Below are 19,606 nucleotides of genomic sequence, written 5' to 3'. Positions count from 1 at the left end.
TGGGATAAAGAAATACATTTTGAACAAACCCTCACATTCTCAGACATGTCTCAATCCCTTCAACTACTGGTAGCTTTCCCTCAGAGGATTCCTCACAGTCTACTCTGAATCACCTATTAAAAGTGAGATGAAAGATGGAATGAATCACTACCCCAGTGCAGGCTGGCCGTATCTATTCTCCTCCAATTACGTGCAAAAAATATAATGACACTCCAATCCCCTTTTCCTTACTGCTCAAGGGAGACCTTGAGCTGAAGCTCCCAATTGAAGAAGCCTAAAAGAAGCAAGAAAGAAGCACTATATGATAATGATAGCACTGAATGCATGCAGAAAATGTGGTAAATTGAGCACAGAACATCATAAAAATATGAGACAGAGAAAAGAAAATGATCCAGTCACTGTATAGGCTTATGGGCCCTAGAAGACAGCAAACAGGGGGATGAAATTGTGTCCAGTTACTACTTTAAGATGACACGGTTACATTCTGGTCACCTCAAGAATTTTTCCACTGGGATCAAGGAATACTCATAGGAATAAATATCACACTTGCATCAGAAGGAAAAGTTCACTCCCCGAGCTTCACTGAAGCATTAGAAAGGTAGCCAAGAAATTCCAGGGCCGTTCTGAGTGGCTGCGGATCAGATGGCATGTAGCTCAGCACTTTGGTATGAACAGCTGAGAAGAGCACAGAAGTGGATAGGTAGAAAATCCCAACAGCTCTACTTCCCCACACCCCCCCATCCACCCACCCTCCGTGCAAAAAAATACTCCAAATATATGTGCACAAAGAACAAAGGTAGGTATGGAAGATCCAGAGTTAATTGATACATGTTTGTATAAAAGCATTAATAATACTTTTTTTTTTTAACCACTAGCTATACATCCATTGTTTTCAATATGAGAAACACCTAATATTAGTAATGCACTATCAAAATGTTCTTTCACTTTCTGTATGTTGATTTTCTGTCATTTGGGACAGAAAATACAGCTGATGGTTAAGTTTTGAAATAAAATAGAATAGTAATAAATAAATCTAAGATTAGAAATTTTGATTGAATAAACTGTATAACTCTATGGTAAATCAATCATAACAATTCCCCGCTATTCTTTTAAATGGAGAAGAGAAACCTGTAGGAGAGCAGCCAGGCATCTTTAGGTGGCAAAAAGACCACACGGCCAGACAGAATGAAAGAGACACAGAGCAACAGTCTCTGAAGATGGCAGCTTGGTTGAACATGAGGGAGCCTGCATGAAAACGTACAGGTCTGGGAATAGTAAACAGTGGGTGATGATGGGTGGTTGCGGGAACCTGAGTGGGTACCAATAGATTACTCTGTGGTATGTCTGAATAAATATGGCTGGGTATGAACACCCCCAAAGCTGATTGTGTATGGTGTCTACATGACAGATAACCAGCACAGGAAAAAGAAAAAAAAGCACCAAGGGGATATCCATAAGCCATTAGTACCCTTCAGCCTGATGGTTACAGATGCTCAGAAAGCAGCATCGACACTGATTTTCATTTCTTCAAAAAGCCACTTATTCCCAAAATGTCACAAAAGGAACCTATGTACTACATATCCGGCATGTGGACTCACCAAGCAGTCACTCATGGACACTAACCAAGGGAAACAAACACAGTCACAGTCACTCACTGGCAGGAAGTCACTGAAGTTTCATCTCCTGACTGTCACAGACATACCCAGAAAAACGAGAGCATTTTCCATTTACTCTGCTGCAAGGGCAAGGATTGCAAGAAGACCACCTGTTTTTATCTTTTCACCTGCTGCTCTTAACTCCAGAGGTAACGATGGTGGGAAGAATCAGCTGTGTTGAGACATCTCAAGGATAGAGAGAGCAGTCAGCAAGTTATCCATGATGTGGGGGTAGAAGACTACAAGTACCTTAGAAGTACTCCAGAGTACTGCTACTCCTTAAAAAGCACCAACATCATGATTTTTGCTGCCATATTCTGTAGATGTTTCTCCCACCCTGAGCTATGAAAAGGTAAACAGTTGTGCTGGACATTGCTGCATAATGGCAAAGGCAAATAGTCCTTCCCAAAAGCAGAAGGAATGATGCACTTATTTTCTGTACTAATGTCACAAGGCTGCTTCCACTGCTGACAGATGGAGACAGGGTAGAAGATGAAATGTTTGGCCAGCTAAGCGTTAGCCACAAATATTCCAGCTGTTTGAGCACAGCTGATGCTCATGTTCTGGAGAAATGAAAATGGGGGGTTTGTGTCTCTGCTCTAGATATTAATTTTCTTTTTAAATACCACAGTCATGCCCTCATTTTTCTTTGGGTTTTTATTTTTTTTAAAAAAAGCTTGTATTGAGTCACATGTAGCATGCAATATTTCAATTGATTAGGACAGCATGGGATTACTTTGGGAAACTGTTCTACCCAGGCATTTTTTGTACCACAAGGTTAACATAATTTTGAAAAATAGAATTAATTAAATTAAAATTAATTCCATTAGAACCTTTTAAAAAAAAAAAAATTACACTTCCCTACCTTTTGCAGAACAAAGAAAAGGAGATCAAAAAGTAAACAGAACCTAACATAAAATAAAACAAATACTGAAGACTAAGCAGCCTTGCCCTGACCAGCCTAATTTTTGCTTACCTTAAAGAGCTTCATCATGGCAAGACCATAAAATACACAGACAATTTTCCACTTTGAATGCTGAGAAGATATAATTCTAATTAAAAAGAAACTTCCTTTTGGTTATTCTTTCAGCTTTTACCTATTCTTCCAGCTGCTTACCCCTTCTTTTCTATTTTCTTGTAGACTGCTGTAGTTAAATAATAGAAATATCTGATTTTTCTTTTCATTTTCAGGATTTAATATTCAGCAACTTAGTGACCATTCTCTGGCTTAAATGTAACTACCAACAGAGAAGTGTGCTGAATTTAACAACTCTCTTGCAGTTTTTGTGTGAATTTTTAATTGTATTTGACATAAAAAACTGTTGTATTCCCCAGAATAATCTACCTGTTTATATGCAACACATGTACTCCGTATTTGCTTTCAATCCTGTACTTTACTGGATCACTTGCAGGGGTAATCAATTCCTCATTTTTGTACCTGACAATCAAGAAAAAAATGAACTCATTAGTATCAGGTACTATTCAGTGCATTCATTTAGTAGATTTTTACATCCAGGTATCATTTACTATCATCTGAGCTCTCTATATAAATCTTCTCTACCTGCTTAGAGCATTTTCCAGTAGATATGGATAGATACACATTGGACCATTAAGGCAAAGGGGGACCATCATTGCAGTAAGAAAGTGGAAAGAGAAGACGTGCACTCAAACCAGAAGAGCAGGCAGTGAAGTAGAGAGAAGATGGCATGTGACTTGAACTTTCCAGTCCACTAGCCCTGACACACAGGAAGCAAACTTTGTCTTGGATCACAGTAAAGCACTTTGGCACAAACAAGGGAAATAACACAAGATTGTGCCTCAGGTTAGACCTTCACAATCCAGCCTGGGGCTCTCACATATATAGGACAGCGCTTGTCTGGAAAGGAGAGCCGGTTTAGGTATGTTACATTCATATCCACCTCAACAGAGCCTGACACAAACCGAAAACGGATACAGCCCGTAGCAACAATGGTGCTGTGCAACTTCACCCAGGCTTAGCAAAAGCCTGTGAGCTGTTTTGCCATTTGCCACTTCAACAGAGAACTCAATTTCCAGAAAGACTGGAATGCCTTCCGCAGTCTGCTTTCTGAAATACTCAGGTTTGCTTCTTTTACTGCACAGGGCCATTCAGTAAGTTGTCCTCCCACTCCTTCCACTGCAGTATCAACTGCTACAATCCAGCACATCTATGAGGATTATAAAGGGGTTTAACATAGCCATTATGTATGTGACACTTATCAGTTATGCCATAACTTCCAAATGAAAAAAGCTTAACAACATTTTTAGAGGGCTAGGAAACGCCGGTCTCTTACCATTGTACAACAGGGGTGGGAAATCCCTGGACAGTGAAGCAAAGGCTCACAGACATCTTTTCCCAGACAGTGTGAGACCTCAGGCGCACTAGAATTTCAGGAGCTCGACTTATACTTTCCTCAAGAGCGTGTCTTTCCAGAGCCATATTTTCTTCTACCTATTAAATATAGGAAAAGAAAAGGAGCATCTAGCACCACACTCAAATAGGGTAGAAGATCTAATCTTAAATTCACACAATTAAAAGATGCTAAACCTCTATTAGTATTTGAAACATGGGCCTAAATTTCAGTATATCTTACAATCCTGCTTGGATAAACACAAAAAAGTTCAGCACTGTACCATCCTTTGTATAGCAAGTCTATCCAGATGTTCCCTAGCATGGTGTCTGGCTGTGTGAATCTCTTTTTCCAAAGCAGACAACTCACTGGCAAACCGGATCCTTTTCTCTTCACTTGCATCAGACTTTTGTTCATGAGTCCTGTACAACAAGAAAAAATATCAGGTAAAAGCAACCAATATGAAGCTTTAAGATTGTCACTCATACACGTTAGGCAACTGAGGGCTCTGTAAACATATCAGCAAGATCTAAAATCAAGTTTAGAAATTATTCTTAGAGCCTATCTGCCTATTCTAATGAGCATGTGCAATGAATATGAATTTTCCTTCATTTTCTTTCCCCTTGTATATATGGTACCATAGCTTCAGGTGTTGAAAGCTGGGCATGGTCGCATAGATGTGGTACCCCATGGTCTTAATCCTCTGGTAATCAAGATCAAGAACCTGCCTGGCTTCCTACTGGTCCCTAATTTTCCTTCCCATGGACACAAGAAGGAAGAGGAATGAAGGCACGTTCTGTGACTGCTCACACCCTGGTAACAGTTGGGCCTTGCTTACAGTGTTCCTTTGGCTCTAGCACCCAGCTGTGATAGCTCCATGGGCTGTATCAGCTGACCTCACCTCAAAGATACAGACCAAGGTGTCCACAAGGATCTGATGAATGACTGCATGCCAAAAAGCTGTCCTTGGAGAAGGGTGAGCGGGAAGTATTGTAGAAATTACCAGGAAAAGACAACATTTTGAGAAATGTATGGGTTGTTCCCTGACAATCTAACTCCATAGATTTTTTAGAATACCTAAAAAAAACCTACTCATAAACATTTTCAGAAGGAGCTAGCTCGTGCTTCTGCATTCATGCTGATTCAGTAATCAACCTACACTAGTCTTTGCCTTGCCACCAGAACAAAGGGAGGGAGCTGAACATCAGGCATTTCTAACATGACTGTCATTGTAGAATACAGTAAGACTCTTAAAGCATAACCCAGCATGCTGTGAAGCAAATGAGAAGACTTGCATAAGCTTCAGTGAGCAGTAGATCAAGACATTATTTGTATAGTATTTTAAAAATATTTCTTTGTACCATTTCAATGTACTTTATATACCAGCCTTTTTCTGTCATGTATTTTTTTATATTGATAAAAATTAAGACAGTTTTTAAAAAAATAAATCAGAGTATACAAATTATTTTGATATTCCTAGAACATTCTGTTTCTAGGACATACATTTAAAAACAATCAAAGTACCAGAACCATAGGAATGTATATGATTTTCGCAACACATTTTCTACAAACAATGCAGAATTCATTCTTGTAGTAAAAATTCTCTGTGTCTTTGGTGCAGTCATTGTAGAGCATGGCAGAGAAGAAACAGTCAAAATCACTAACAGGAATATTGCTGTCAGCACATTTACTATAGGACTTCATATCAAGGCTGTAACTGAGATGTGACAGTGAGTCCTCTTGATATTAAGGAAAGAACTCAAAATGTTTAAATTGATCCAAGTCAGAAATTTAGGAATAGTGAAGTGAATCAGTTAAAAATTGACTTTTGGATCCCAGGCAGATTCTAATTTATTTTGGTTTTAAAGCTGTTTTCGAGGGTCAGAGTGGGGATTAGGGGAACAACGCTGGGTTGAAATGTGAGATTGAAAGTGACACTCAGTCATTTAGTATTCCAGCCAAAATAGATTACTGAAGAACAGTGACAGAGAAGCCTCCAGTCTTTTCAACTCTGAAAAGAGACCGGGCAAAAGAGTGATACTAAATGGTACCAGAGCCACTACACAGGTCAGATGGGACAAACAGAGCTTTACCTTTTCCTCGATTCTTGTATTGCTTCGTGAGCCAAGGTGCGTGCCCTCCTGGCACAGAGTCTACATGTTGTTTTTCCCAAGCCAGTTGATTCATAATAAGCAGCCTGTCTTGAAGCTGCCCTTCAAATATAAAAGACATTGTTATAACCCGGCAATTCTGGTAAAACATGAACTCAAAAGTATAAGAAACAACTTTAAATGAGCTGAATACCATGACCAAGCACTGTTCAGTGAGAAACCTGCTTTGCATCCCTCCCTGACTGCACTAGGGTGCTGCTTCTCACTTGCCCTTCAAGGGCTTAATGCCCATCATCTGTCACTGGAGATTATTAGGCATTTTATTTCGTTCAGTTCTATTAAATTTATACTTATCTCAGTCTTCAGTCATTCAAGTGCTGTGATAGCACTTCAGTGAACCATGAGGGTACCAACCTGTGTAATAGACAAATCACACAAAATCCCTACAACATTTTCTATTTCTAAATATTCCTGCCTTTCTGTACTTCACAAAACCTTCTGCATAAACTCTTGTCTTTCGTAAGGGAAGCTGGACAAGCTAGACAGCTAGCTAGGCATCTTACTTACTGAGGAGGGAGGACAGGGATTCTTAATCAGCCAAGATTCAAAGCTCCAGGCTTCGAAATAAAAAGATCATGTATCTTGCGGCTAAAACTCTGAGATTTCACATGAGAGGAGTTAAAGCTTTATTTAATTTTTAAAAAGGAAACTGAATGACAAAAACTATAATTAAGAATAGCCAGCTTCAGGAGACAGGATATCCTCATGTCACATGGAAGAATGGGTAAAAAATTGTTTCTGTGATTTACAAGTTTAATGACAATTTTTTTTAAGTCAGAGTTTCAATTGAAGCCTAAAAGAATTTCCAATTTGGAAATAGTAAACAGGACAGATCTTGAGGTAAAATGTCTGTGTGGTTGTATTGCAATGTAGCTAGAAAGCCTAGCTATGCTGGTGGCACTCTATAGACGAGCATCCCAATGGAAGGAATTGATAAAACTACCATTCTGAATAAATCACAGTTTTGGGGAACAGAGGAGGAAGCTAAATATCTTGATTCTAAGAACTGATTACCCAAAATAGAAACTTCTCTATGCTCCATATGTAAAATACAAGGCGCTTACTTTCTTGCTGCATATTCCTCAAGTACATATCTTGTCTGGATGTTGCGATAGGACTGATCAAAGTGCTTGTGCCTCCTCTGGTAAAATGGCACTGCTACTGAAGACATATTTCAGTTTGTTACAATCAGCAGTTCCTGCAGAGAGTGAAATCACATTTAGCCATATATTTCAGACAATTAGGTTTGATATTTTTTGATACTTAGATGTCCATGTACATATACAAATGTATAAAATTCCATCAGTTTATGACAGAGTCATCAATGATATAAATGGGTACCTCAGGCTGTATCTTATCAGCCACACAGTGTAAGCTATGGAATCATAGATGATAAAGCTAGAAGAGAATTTGTTGGATCATTTTTCCCCTTCTTTGCAGATGTCATTTAACATCTCTGTAGAAATTTCCAGGGATGGAAATTTGACAGCTTTTGGGGCATTTTCAGGTGTTCCAGTCTTTGCTCTTCAAACCTTTTACTTTGCCCCTTGCTGCAAATTTTTATGCTCACTGTTTCTTGTCCAATTCACCATGACAACAAGAAATAGTCTGTATTCACCCATTTTTGCAGCACCCTGTTGAAGATTTTTTTTCACATCTCCTTTCAGCTCTCTTGTTTAAACTAAACAAAGCTTTTCTCATGGGTTATTTTTTCTATACTGTCAATCATTCTGGTTGTCCTCCAGTGGACTTTCTCCAAAGCATGGCATAGTTTGATCAGTAATTGGGTAGAAGGTTCTCAGAAACATTCAGGCAGCTCCAAGAAGCAGTGTGGGTGGGAAGAGCATGTTTCCCACTGAATTGGAGTTAAGCAAATTCCCAACCATGGCATTAAAAGAACCTAGAGGTGCCTACCTCTTTGTGCTCATTAGAAATATGATGACAACTTATTGTGAAAGTAGGGAATGTTACCAGCCATGCCCTGAGTAGGTGCCAGCTTGTGTAACTACTGTCTGCTGAATAAGTCCCATTTACAGTCTCAGCTGGATATGGGGCTCTCTAGTCCTGGGCCACCTGGCCTAAACAGTGGTGAGGGATTCCAGGGGGCAACTGAACAGCCAACACCTTCCCCAGCTGCACTTCAGTGACAACAGGAGCAATTTCCCAATATAAAGTCTATAAAGCAGCTTGGGCCAAATCCTGAAGATTTTAGTCAAGTAAATTCCTGCAATAACATCTAATTTCCTTCTGGCAGGCAAGGGGAGCACCCCCGTTGTTCTCCCATGGGGGATGCAGCTTGTTAGCTTTGCCCCAGCAGCTGGGGCACAGGCAGAGCCATGGCCAGGGACCCACCTCAGGGCTACCCATGGGAAGTGAAGCAACGCTAGCTCATCCAGGGGCCACACCAAGAGGGTGTCAGCGTCCTGGGGGCTGACTGTTCCTGCCTAGCCTCCCCCAGGGCTCCCCCCACCCTGCCCATGGCCCAGGATGCCACATCCAGACCCCAGGGCCCTCAGCCCTGCCTCCAGCTGGTCTCCGGCTCCTCACAGCCTGACCCTGCCCAGCCACGGACCTGCCAAGGAGAACCTGCCTGTGAGGGAACTCCTCAGACCCACACCGAAAGTCTGCATTTGTAACAAGAAGACCCATAAGTAGGCAGCTTCATAACAAACCTCAAATGAAAGCTTAAAGGGATTTGAATAGAAGTCTTATAAACTCATTAAGCTGTAACACGAGCCCCTTTTACTTAATTTCAAAGGTACTGGTACTTAATTTCAACTGGTACTGACCAGTTTTAGGCTGTGTTATGTTCCCTATCAAACACCTGGAGATACATGCTCTGGGGACAAAAATGAGCAATATCCACATTAAAATTCAATTTAAAACTGTTTCAGGGAAAAGCAATTTCTGATAAAATAAATCTAGTTCAAAATTGAAGAAATAACTGCATTGTAACCTTTCAAATTCCAGGTAATTTTTTTGGTTTCATTAATCTTTTTACTGTGTGAAAAGTACATGCAATCAATGTACCTTAATGAAATATTGTTGAAAATAAGTTTCTAAATGTTTATTACATAATTTGAAAGCAATGATGTTTTCTGTCACATAACGGAATTTTTATTAGTATCTCATATTTTGAAAAATCGTTTTGCAAAATCCCCATCTGAAAATGGGAAGCAATAATAAAACTGTTGAAAAATTACAGATATTACCAAGACTTTTACATTAGTTTTTAAAGTGTGGCTTGTTAACATTTTTTCTAATTATATTCCTAGCCAGATTGTATGTGTAAAAAAAAATTATTTTCTACATTTCATTGCAGCAATTTATTCTTGAAAAATGAGAGCTAGATTTCTTATACAACACGTCATATTTTCAGAAAGAATGTATAACGATTCATTGCAAGACTGCAATTCTTCTAGCAAGTCATTTCATTTTGTGTGTTCATTTGGCAGGGTTTTTTTGCCTGAACTGTATAAAATTAAACCCAAATAATTTAAAAAAAAAACAAAAAAACAAACAAACCACAAACTGTGGTTTATAGGCTAAGAAACTGAACCTTTAAACACAGTAAAATACCTGTAAATACCATATTTCCAGTACATAGTATTTACCAACAAAAGGAAATGCTAGTTATTGATTAAGTTGTGTAATAAATTCCATCTGTGGCTGACTTAGTTTCAGGTATTTGAAAGCAGAGTCAGATGTCCCCAAGTCATGACATTCTTAAATCAGCTAGTTTTAATTTTCCAGGAAAAAGGTCTCTGCCAGAGAACAGTAAATATACTCAATATTACATCGTATTAAAAAAAAGTCATGAGACCTAAAGAGATGAGTTTCTACAATTTATCACCTGATAGCTGCATCTTCTGCATAGTCTATAGTTACCTTTTCAGTCCTTTTTCAAGAGATATGAGAATGACAAGTCACACGTTGAAGAACGAGAGCTTTAGGCAAAACACCAGACACTGCAAGACAAAAATAGAACAGGTTTACAATGTTGCTATGGAACATTAAAGAAATATATTACCACCTTTCTAAAGAAATAAGAAAGTTAACATGACCCAAGCTAGTACAGCACAGTGCAGCACCTTGCAGAGATGCTAGTTTAGTTAGGTGCCCTAGTGCAATGCTGAGCTGACATGGACTTACTAACTCACCATATGACATACTGTCTGTTACATGAACACAGTTACACAGATCCGTGAGCATCCTTGGCTTCTCCTAGTTTTGATACTGGTACATGACATTATGCTATACCTGCAGACACCAAATACTGGGGGTTTTCCTGCTTTCTAACTGTGTGACTGTTGTGTATATGACATTTGACTTCCCCCATAGTTCATATGTTAACTGGACAGTTAATTGTATAATATTCCCTCTTTTCTAATTTTAATTAGCCTTTTTACCTGAATGAAGGTGCAAAGGGCAAACCTGTAGATTAAGCTGACTCATCTGTCAAGTGCTACTCATGTTTATGTGTGGCCCAGTTAAGTAATTCTGTGAATTTGTCAACATGTGATTTACATGTTGCTATGTATGTAACTTCCACTGCAATCTGACATAGAAAGGTTGCAGAGTAATGTCAACTGTCTAGATGGATCACAGTGCAGGTTATTTTCATTTTTGGGGAAAGGAGAAAACATCTTTGTCATTTACAGTTCAGCCTTTTCCACTAAATGTAAAACTTACACTGTAATTAATGTATCTTCTCATATTAATCAGCACCCAAAGTTTCTCAAAATTTGGGTTCAAATCTTTTTTACATTTACCCAAACACCCTTAGAACAGAAACAAGCATAGCCATCCACTCCCAGCCTCCATGCAAGCAATTAACTGAGCTCGTTAACAGCCAGACTCATTTTGCCTTCTGTTAACACAAAGGGGAGCAGCCTGTCAACAATTCCAAATGTAATAATCATCATCAGTTCATTTCAATGATGCTTGCAGAGTATGTATTTAATACTTAATAGTGCTGCAAAGACAAGTACCTGAAGAGCAAAATCAGAGCCCTGCTCTAAAACCACCTTCAGCAGAGTCCACAGAGCATGTAGGGTATGTTGAGTTCATAATAAGAGACATTTCTACTGTCTTCCTAGGAACAATGTGTTGACTTTTCCCAGTTTTCCACTGATACTCATTTATGTGAGATGTTTGAAATATATACCAATATTTAGTCAACCCACCACTAACAGAGTAAATAACACCATACGCAGATGACAACTTAGCCGTGCTGAAGTTGTTGATTTAGGTGAACTAAGATTTTATTACTGGTAGTGGCTGGAGACCTAATTATACTGAAGAGTCAATTGGTGGAACTGACACAAAATCAAGATGCAGGTAGAAGTTTGGCAGAGGCATTGGGTGAAAAAAAAAACAAACCAAAACACTTCCCAGTGGGCAATTGAAAATTCAACAACAACAAAAAAGCATAAATAGGCCAAGAGACAGACAAATTTATTTTCTGGTTAATTGTAGCAATTTAAAATGCAAATCTCAAGTTCTATTCACCAAGTTCTAGTGGTATGTGACTGCAAGAGTTACAGAGAACTTGCTGAAATATATGGCCTGTGTGACACAAACAACCCTTGAACTTCATCCATGCAGATCCTCTTAACGTCCCTAGTTTTCAAAAAAAAGACCTAAAGTTACAGGACAAGATGATCCTAAAATATTTAGTCTTTCATCCTCTACTTTTTTGGTGGAACACAGCGACATTGTACTCCTACCTTCTTTGTTTATTATTCCTATTTATTTCTATGACTGAAAATGCTAGGGACATCAGAAGGACCTAAATAGCACTCATATATGTGCTGTATAAACCACTCAGAAGACTATTAAACCCAAACAAAAATATTCAGTCAGTCAAAATGTTCTTAAAGATTAATGATATAAAACACAGATGAATTAAACTGTTCACATATACATTTCCACATGCTTAGTAGCATGTATACAACAATTTATACTTGATCATGAGTAAAGGCAGAGTTCCCAGGCCAGGATATGCATAGTTTCATGCCATAGTAATGCTGATCTGAATAGAAAGCAATAATCTAGGACCACATGACAAGCGGCCACATACTTCAGCAGAGAAGCCAGGGGTCTGATATAGACATTGTTAGTTTGATAAGCAAGTTAATTTAAGATTTAAAGGACAGGCAGTAAATTCTAGCATGATCATTCGCATAGACTCATAGAGCAGGCACACAACCAAATAAATTGACGGATGGGATTGATAAATGCCATGGGAAGAAGAGCATGGTTGTGCTCACCATAGATAGACAACTTGAATTCCCAGACTCAGGAGGCTCCTGTCATGAGCAATGCACTATACAGCATGTACTTTGCCTGACCTGTCAACGCTATACTATGGAACATGCACTTTCTCTGCTCATCTCTGTCCTTGTCCATCTGCAGAAGTGCCAGAAATGATTTGCGGGTTCTTGCCTGCCCTCATGTAGCCTGTCCTCCTCATTCTGGCTGAAAGATCAGTACATCCTGCTCCTAAGTGCATATCCTCATTCTTGCTTCCTTGGTATCTCATATTTCTTAAGTATTTTTAACTATTTGTATTGACTTGAAGGTTTGTCCTGTTTTTCCCATGATGTAAGCATTGTTTCCTCTACCTGTCTGTAGTTCTGCTTGCTGTTCTCCACATTGTTCAAAGGTAAGTATTGTTAGGAAGCCCTGTTTTGTCAACCTTTGTAGAGGGCCTGGTAATACCTTCTCCATTTTGGTAATGAACTTCTAAAATGCTAATATGTCTCTCTGGTCTTTTATCTCTATATGCATGTGTGTATTTAGAACTTGCACAGAAAATTATGTTCTGTGTGTGAAAAAGGATGAACTTAAAAAACCACACAATCTACTGTCATTTTAGGATGCTTCTTTCTTTCCCATTAAAGAGTTTTTTCCTTCTGCATAATACGAATTCAGTTTTAACTTTTCTGATAACAGAATACAAATGCTTCTGGAATTAAAAAAAAAGCATATGGAATTCTTATTTCCTAAAACCCTGTAGAATTCCAGATATTACTCAGCAAGCTTTGAGATTCCTTGTCTTTTCTTTTCTGATGTCTTTAGCTACATCCTAGCTGGTCTTATGTTTTACTGATAACACTTCCTTTGTTTGGGAATAGTATTATCCTAGTTTCACAAAGTTTTAAACAGAAATATTTTTCAATCTGGTTCATGTCATCCACAGAAATGCACGCATTACTTTTCTCATTAAATCTGAAAATGGAGTACTCTCCCAGGTAGGGAGATGCTTTCTCATGAATTCATGATCTTAGATGACTGGGAATTAAATAAGGCTGAATTTGTCCACATTGACTTGAAACCCTGTTATCCTAAAATTCCAAATGCACAAAAAGTTGCAACATGTTCTGAAAAAGTTTTAAGATTTCCCTTCACTTGGCAAGTGTATTACATCAACTGGACAGCAAGGAATGTGAGACAGTGAGATAGTGGAAGTCACTTCTCATCATCTCAGCCTTCGTTATCCTTCATTATGATACATTCATTGACTCACAGCTATTATCAATACACGGGCATAGTTTCAAGAACATGAACATGATTTCCCAAGACTCTATCAGTGGTATTTTGCTGGAATTTTCATCTGGGGAAGAGCACATCACATAGCCTAGAACAATATAGACAACTGAAATGTGTCTCCTGAAGACATGTACTTGAAAGTATGGTAGACAAAAGATAAAAGTAGAATTTTTGGTTCTAGCTACACCCTATTCTTAGAATGCCAAGTAGTTTTGCCAGCTACTATAGAATTTTATGCTTAATTATTTACACACTTCAGAGAAATCACATTTTGTCTCTATATAGTATAAGCACACAAGAAAGTGGCACTGCCAATATATATGCAATTGGAGAAACACATATACCAATAGAGCTATCGACTGGTATAAAGTAGTTCTTTGTATGCAGAAAGAAACAAAGGAAATGTAATACACAATGAAATCAATCTGACTATGCACAGAATAAAATGATTCAACTTTTTTGTTTGTCTTTTCATAAATCAGTCTGTGTCCTGCTTATTGCTTGTTTTCCCCAAGGAAGGCAATTTATTTTTTACAGAAAAACACTCAACACCCTCCCACAATCACTCTCATTTGTTCTGAACAAGGAAAACCTAGATGAAAAATGGACTTACCAAGGGATTTAGAAAAATTGTGAAGCAAAGAGGAAGATCAGCCTTTCCCAGCTTAGTAAACTCTGGCTGAGGAAAACAAAAATAATTCTCCTCTCTAAAGGCTACTGACCCTTCACGCCCATTTAAGGGCAGATCAGTGCTATATTTAGAACTACCCAAGTGATTCTCCCAAAACTGAGGTCAGCGTAATAGGCAATAAGGGTCTGATATAAAGGCAGAAGAAAAGCCCTACCCCATATGCAGTTTTACACTGTATTTTAATAAAAGATAGACCTTATTCCTAAAAAAAAGCTATTGTTTATGTTGAAAGTTGAAAGTTCTTTTCCCAGCAACACCAAGCACATGGGAAAGAGTTTAATGTCAGAAAACAGTTTAAACTTTTTATTTAGAAAATATTGACATTTTGAAATAATCACTAACTCAGAAGACCAGTGAGGAGACGCAAACTCCAGAATCTTATTAGTAGAGACATGAGATCCCCTTGGTGCCTCAGGCTGTAAAATGAGCCTCCCTATTGCCTCCTTAAGAGCTCCCTGTATTTGAGAACATGGCTGCAACATGTAAAGGCATAGCAACAGTATAAAAAGCCTATTAATATGCATTTAAAGAAAGCCCAATTCCTCCTCACTGTTTCCATCTCCATAATATCACCAGTGAACCTGAGAGAGATTTCTCTGTGTCTTGTAGGTAAAGTAGGAAGAATACACATAGAGGCATGTACACGCAAAGAAAAAAACACAGCCAAAGCACTCAGTTCTGTGAGACCCTGCTGGTTCCTGATTACTACCAACTAAAATAGAGGTTTGGTGCCTGTAGGGCTCCTAGATTTCTATCCAGAAGCTCCAAGGCACCACTGTGGTGGCTCTGACATGTCCAGATGCGATGGGGTAGCAGCACTGGCTCTGCAGAGCTGGTGAGCATGGGCTCAGTTACTCTGCCCCATTCCGGTGGTATGCAACCCCGCAGGGGTTTGTCCCGTTATGTGAGCCCATATAGGGGAAGGGAAGAGAAGGAAACTTAGGACCTCCGAAAAGGCTTTGTAACAAGCATGAAGCAATAATTGCATTCCTCCTATTCTGTCTGGAAATAGGACAACTATATCTGGGAAAACCTGGCTATATGGCAGACCTAATCACACCTCATGACTTGGCCCATAATGACTCAAATATCCTGTGAGTCAGCAACACACAATAAGCGGGGAAATTATTGATATTCAAAGTATGTCAAAACAACAAGATCTTTAAATTCACTTATATAGTAATAGGGTCAAGACCAAAGTCACTAAATGACAATTAAGATCTTCCAGTGCTTGATATAAAAAACTTTGATATATGAACAATGCTCTTTTAAGTCACGCTTGCTTCTTATGCATACATGTATGGGAAGCAGAGCAAAATATGGAAAAGCCGTTAACCAACTCATTCTTCTTGCTTTCACAGTATTAATCCAAGTTTCCTAAATAGCTCTGGTAAGGAACTTTCCTAAACTTTCTTATTGTCTAGGACTACCATTTGCTTGACACAAACTTCTCCCTTCCTCCCATCAATCTTAAATTATAACTCTGTTGGACAGAATTAGATCTACAGAGGCAGACACATTGGAATGAGTGCATATGTACTGAGCATAGATGTTGCTCCAGAAGCAGCTGTCAAAGTAATTAGCACGTAATAAAGCAGAACAAACCCACTTTACTTACACAGCTCCTTTTCTCTCCTATTGCATTTTCCTATGGGAGGTAAGAGTGGTTTTCATGAAAACTTTAAAGTTCTCATTGCATTCTCTGCTCTTAATTTCTTATTCTATATTTATTATCTTTAAAGAAATAGAGGAATGTACAGCCTGCTCTGTCTGCCTTCACACTTGAGCTCTCTTCTATTTTAAGTTCTTTCTTCGGGGTGTGGTTAGATACCAAAAATGTGAAAGTGCATCCTGAGGGTTGTAGGGAACATGCCATAGACAAGAACAAGCCACACAGTGAGGCCAGTCCCGTTGTCTCCAGGTAAGTCAATAAATAAATTCTCCTCTTCATAGCTATTCACAATACAGGATAGAAGGGGAAACTGCAATATCGTCCTATTCAGTGGCATTGAAATTTAGGTAGCAGAGCACAAAAATTATCCAGCATTTTAATTGTAAAATAATTTACATTATGTTCTCAAACAAACTTCCTTCCTGACACTGAAGATTCCTGATTCCCTGATTCCTCCACTTCCCAAACAGAAGTTCTTCCCTAAGAGGTGTGTTTTTAAAGCAGAGATTTAGCAGGGTATCAAGAGGATTATTCAAGCACTTAAAACTGAGCATGTGCTAAAATCCTTTTGTGAATGTGGTATTTTAGAACTACCTCTTTATCTTATACCAGTCCCTACATGTGGGTTGTTTAATTGGTAAAGGCTCAACTACCCCAGCAAAGGGGGAACATGAAGACCTGAAATGGAGCTCAGAAAAAAGATGCATTAGCTTTTTAGCTACTGGAGGAAACATCAAAACGGTAATGAAATGAAATGGTGTCAGAAGAGGTAAGTTTTTGGCCTGTAAAAGTGCCTTAATAGTGACATTGTGCTTTTAGCTTTCTCCAGTTCCAAGAAAACCTAATGCATCTTTGTATGGCAGCTTCAGAAGTCCAGCTTTGTGAATATGTCAGCTCTTGATTTCTTCAAATGCTTGCAGCATATTTATAGTTTCATATAAATTAAAAGACCGGTAACTAGCAATGAAGTTCCTTATCCCTGCGGCAGCCCTAATTATTCACAAAGCCCTATGGTAAAGTTTCTAAAGCCATGCTAGAACAACAGATACTGCGCACTGGTGATCATAGAACAGTCTCCTGGATTTCTTTCACAGCTGCCAAGGTCCTAGCATCTCCCTTGGCTTTACAAATGAGAGACAAAACAATGCACACAAATTCAACCATATGAAAACAAATTGTGCTCTTTCCTCAATTACCTTTGGGCAGAAGTTCAGGATTATCAGGTATGGGGTCCATATATATACCAAATAGAATGTGTCTTATTCAAAGGAGAATACCACCACCTGAAAGACCTAATTCAAATAAATTTTGGAGGCAGTGCACCTGCTTATGAAGATTTGCTAACAAGAGAGCAGTAACAGATGCACTTGACTGCTGACAGCACTGTAAATGTGTTCATGCAGCTGAGCACAAATCCACAAGGGAAAACACAACTGACTGCCTACTTTTTTTTTTTTTTTTTTTTTTTTGGGGGGTGTGGGTGGGGTGGGGAGAGAACAAACCCATCTCTGCTCCTAAGAAACTTAAACAGTTCTTTCTACCTTCTGCTTTCTGCTTATTTTCATTTTTCTCCATGCATTTTCTCTTCCTTTATTAAAACCTTTTCTTTTTTTTTTTTGGCACCCAACTTACAAGCATTGTAAGGCTGGCTACATGCAGCTGTGAACTGCCAAAAGGCAAAACTACGTTTCCCAGAAATTAAGATGGGCTGTGTGGAGATGAGACCACGGAAGAGCCAAGACACTTGGAGGAGGAAAAAAAGGAGATACTTGCAACCAAGGGAAGGCTGTGCAGCTCCTGGGAGAGAGGATGATGGCAGCTGTAAAAAAAAACACTTGCTGGAAGCTGTTTTAAACAGTCAGACAGGGTTTTTCAACTTGTAATTCCAACCGAACTAGACTGAACTGCATCCAGAACATCAGACACTTCTAGTACCAGCCTTTGAACAAATACTAAAATACCTGAATATATAAAATGTTGGAAATTTTTTCCCCTGCAACTTAAGATAAAATTAATCTCTTAGTAAGTATCCTTATTTATATCTAAGAAGACACACCTGTGAGTTACAGTGAGTCAATAATTTAAAAGATATTTAAATGGTAATGTGTCACCCTGCTGTCCAAGGACCCACTCTGGAGTACATCAGAGTCAGTGGTAAGGTTTTACTGACTCAGGAAAGCTCTGATTCATACCCTTCTTGATTTAACACCTCTTTTAAAAGCTGACAGAGGGTTAGCTCAGCCACAAACAGAAAATACAGGGTTGCCTGGTGCAGCAGAATGTTTCAACTACTTGTTTTATGAGTTACTGCAAGTGGCAACACGAGTATATTTTCCACTGCTTTGAACAACATAAAGTACTCTAGAGCTGGTAACAGGCTGACAGTGATACTTTAATTAAACTTGGTGCTTCAGCCAGTGGGAATGCATACCTAAATACATTTTGCTAAATTTTAGGGTGAGCCAAGTAAATTACAGTCTCTCACCAATGATGTGAAGTTACAGCTCACATTCCAAATGTTGTTGGGATTTGGGTTTTTTTCCTTAATTTAATCAAATCATTTGGAAGTGTTTGTGATACACCTTAACAAAACCAACAGCACTTACTACAGTTTGTTAACTGTAGTTATGTAGACAAACCATACCATAGGAGACCCTATAGCAGTATATCAGCTCAGTGACACCTCTTCATTTGCTATTACAATGAAATCTATTTTTCAGCCAAGTGCAAAGATGAGGACCATAAGGGTGTCTGTCTTACCCTAGTATAATTATTCAAGTGTCACACGACACCCTCTGCAGATATCCACTGTAGCAACAGCTATCTCTATCATCTAATCTCAGATTAATCAACAGATTAAATCGAGACACAACCACAGGTTTTAAGCAGACAGAGACTGGAACTAGTTACACTACAGTCATGTGCCTTCACCACTCTGGGAAACGCAGGGAAGACACCTATAGTCCCAAAGGACCACTGGGAGCACCATGCAAAGTCTATTTTAATGCCTTCAGGCTTTAGTAGCTGCCGGCTGTGGGGGTTACTGCTCGTAACAGCACCTTCATACAGGACTTACACCAGACTTAATAAGCACAGGCAACCCAGTCACAGAATCACAGAATGGTTGAGGTTGGAAGCAAGCCCTGAAAGTCATCGTGCCCAGCCCACCTGCTCAAGCAGGGCCACCTAAAGCCAGTTGCCCAGCACCATGTCCAAAGAGCCTTTGAATATCTCTAAGGATGGAGACTACACAACCTCCCTAAGCAACCTGTGCAATGCTTGACCACCCTCACTGTAAAAAACAAAAAGGGTTTCCTGATGTTTAGAAGCTCCTGTGTTTCAGTTTGCGCCCACTGACTGCGGTCCTGTCCCCTGCTCCTCTTGGTCTGGCAGATACTGAAGGTCACTAGTGCAGACACACAGACGATGCTCTCTGTGTTCACAAGCACACACACATTTGCCGTCTGGTCACCTACTGTCTGTGGTTTAAGTCA

At 39.1% G+C, this 19,606-nt stretch overlaps 1 protein-coding gene across 1 annotated transcript in view; it reads right to left on the bottom strand.

The window, feature by feature from the left end:
- The window catches only part of MYOM2 (myomesin 2), a 76,883-nt gene extending 69,517 nt beyond the window's left edge, over positions 1-7,366 (bottom strand). The window contains exons 1-5 of the mRNA XM_027787872.2: positions 7,260-7,366; positions 6,118-6,237; positions 4,308-4,446; positions 3,968-4,125; positions 3,001-3,093 (exon numbers count right to left, since the gene is read on the bottom strand). Coding sequence (XP_027643673.1) covers positions 3,001-3,093; positions 3,968-4,125; positions 4,308-4,446; positions 6,118-6,237; positions 7,260-7,366 — 617 coding nt within the window. The remainder of the gene's footprint in view (positions 1-3,000; positions 3,094-3,967; positions 4,126-4,307; positions 4,447-6,117; positions 6,238-7,259) is intronic.
- Positions 7,367-19,606: the final 12,240 nt, after the last annotated feature.

This window comes from Falco peregrinus, chromosome 7, assembly GCF_023634155.1.
Source record: "Falco peregrinus isolate bFalPer1 chromosome 7, bFalPer1.pri, whole genome shotgun sequence".
NCBI classification, from domain to species: domain Eukaryota; kingdom Metazoa; phylum Chordata; class Aves; order Falconiformes; family Falconidae; genus Falco; species Falco peregrinus.
This window is presented reverse-complemented; position numbering and strand designations above follow the sequence as displayed.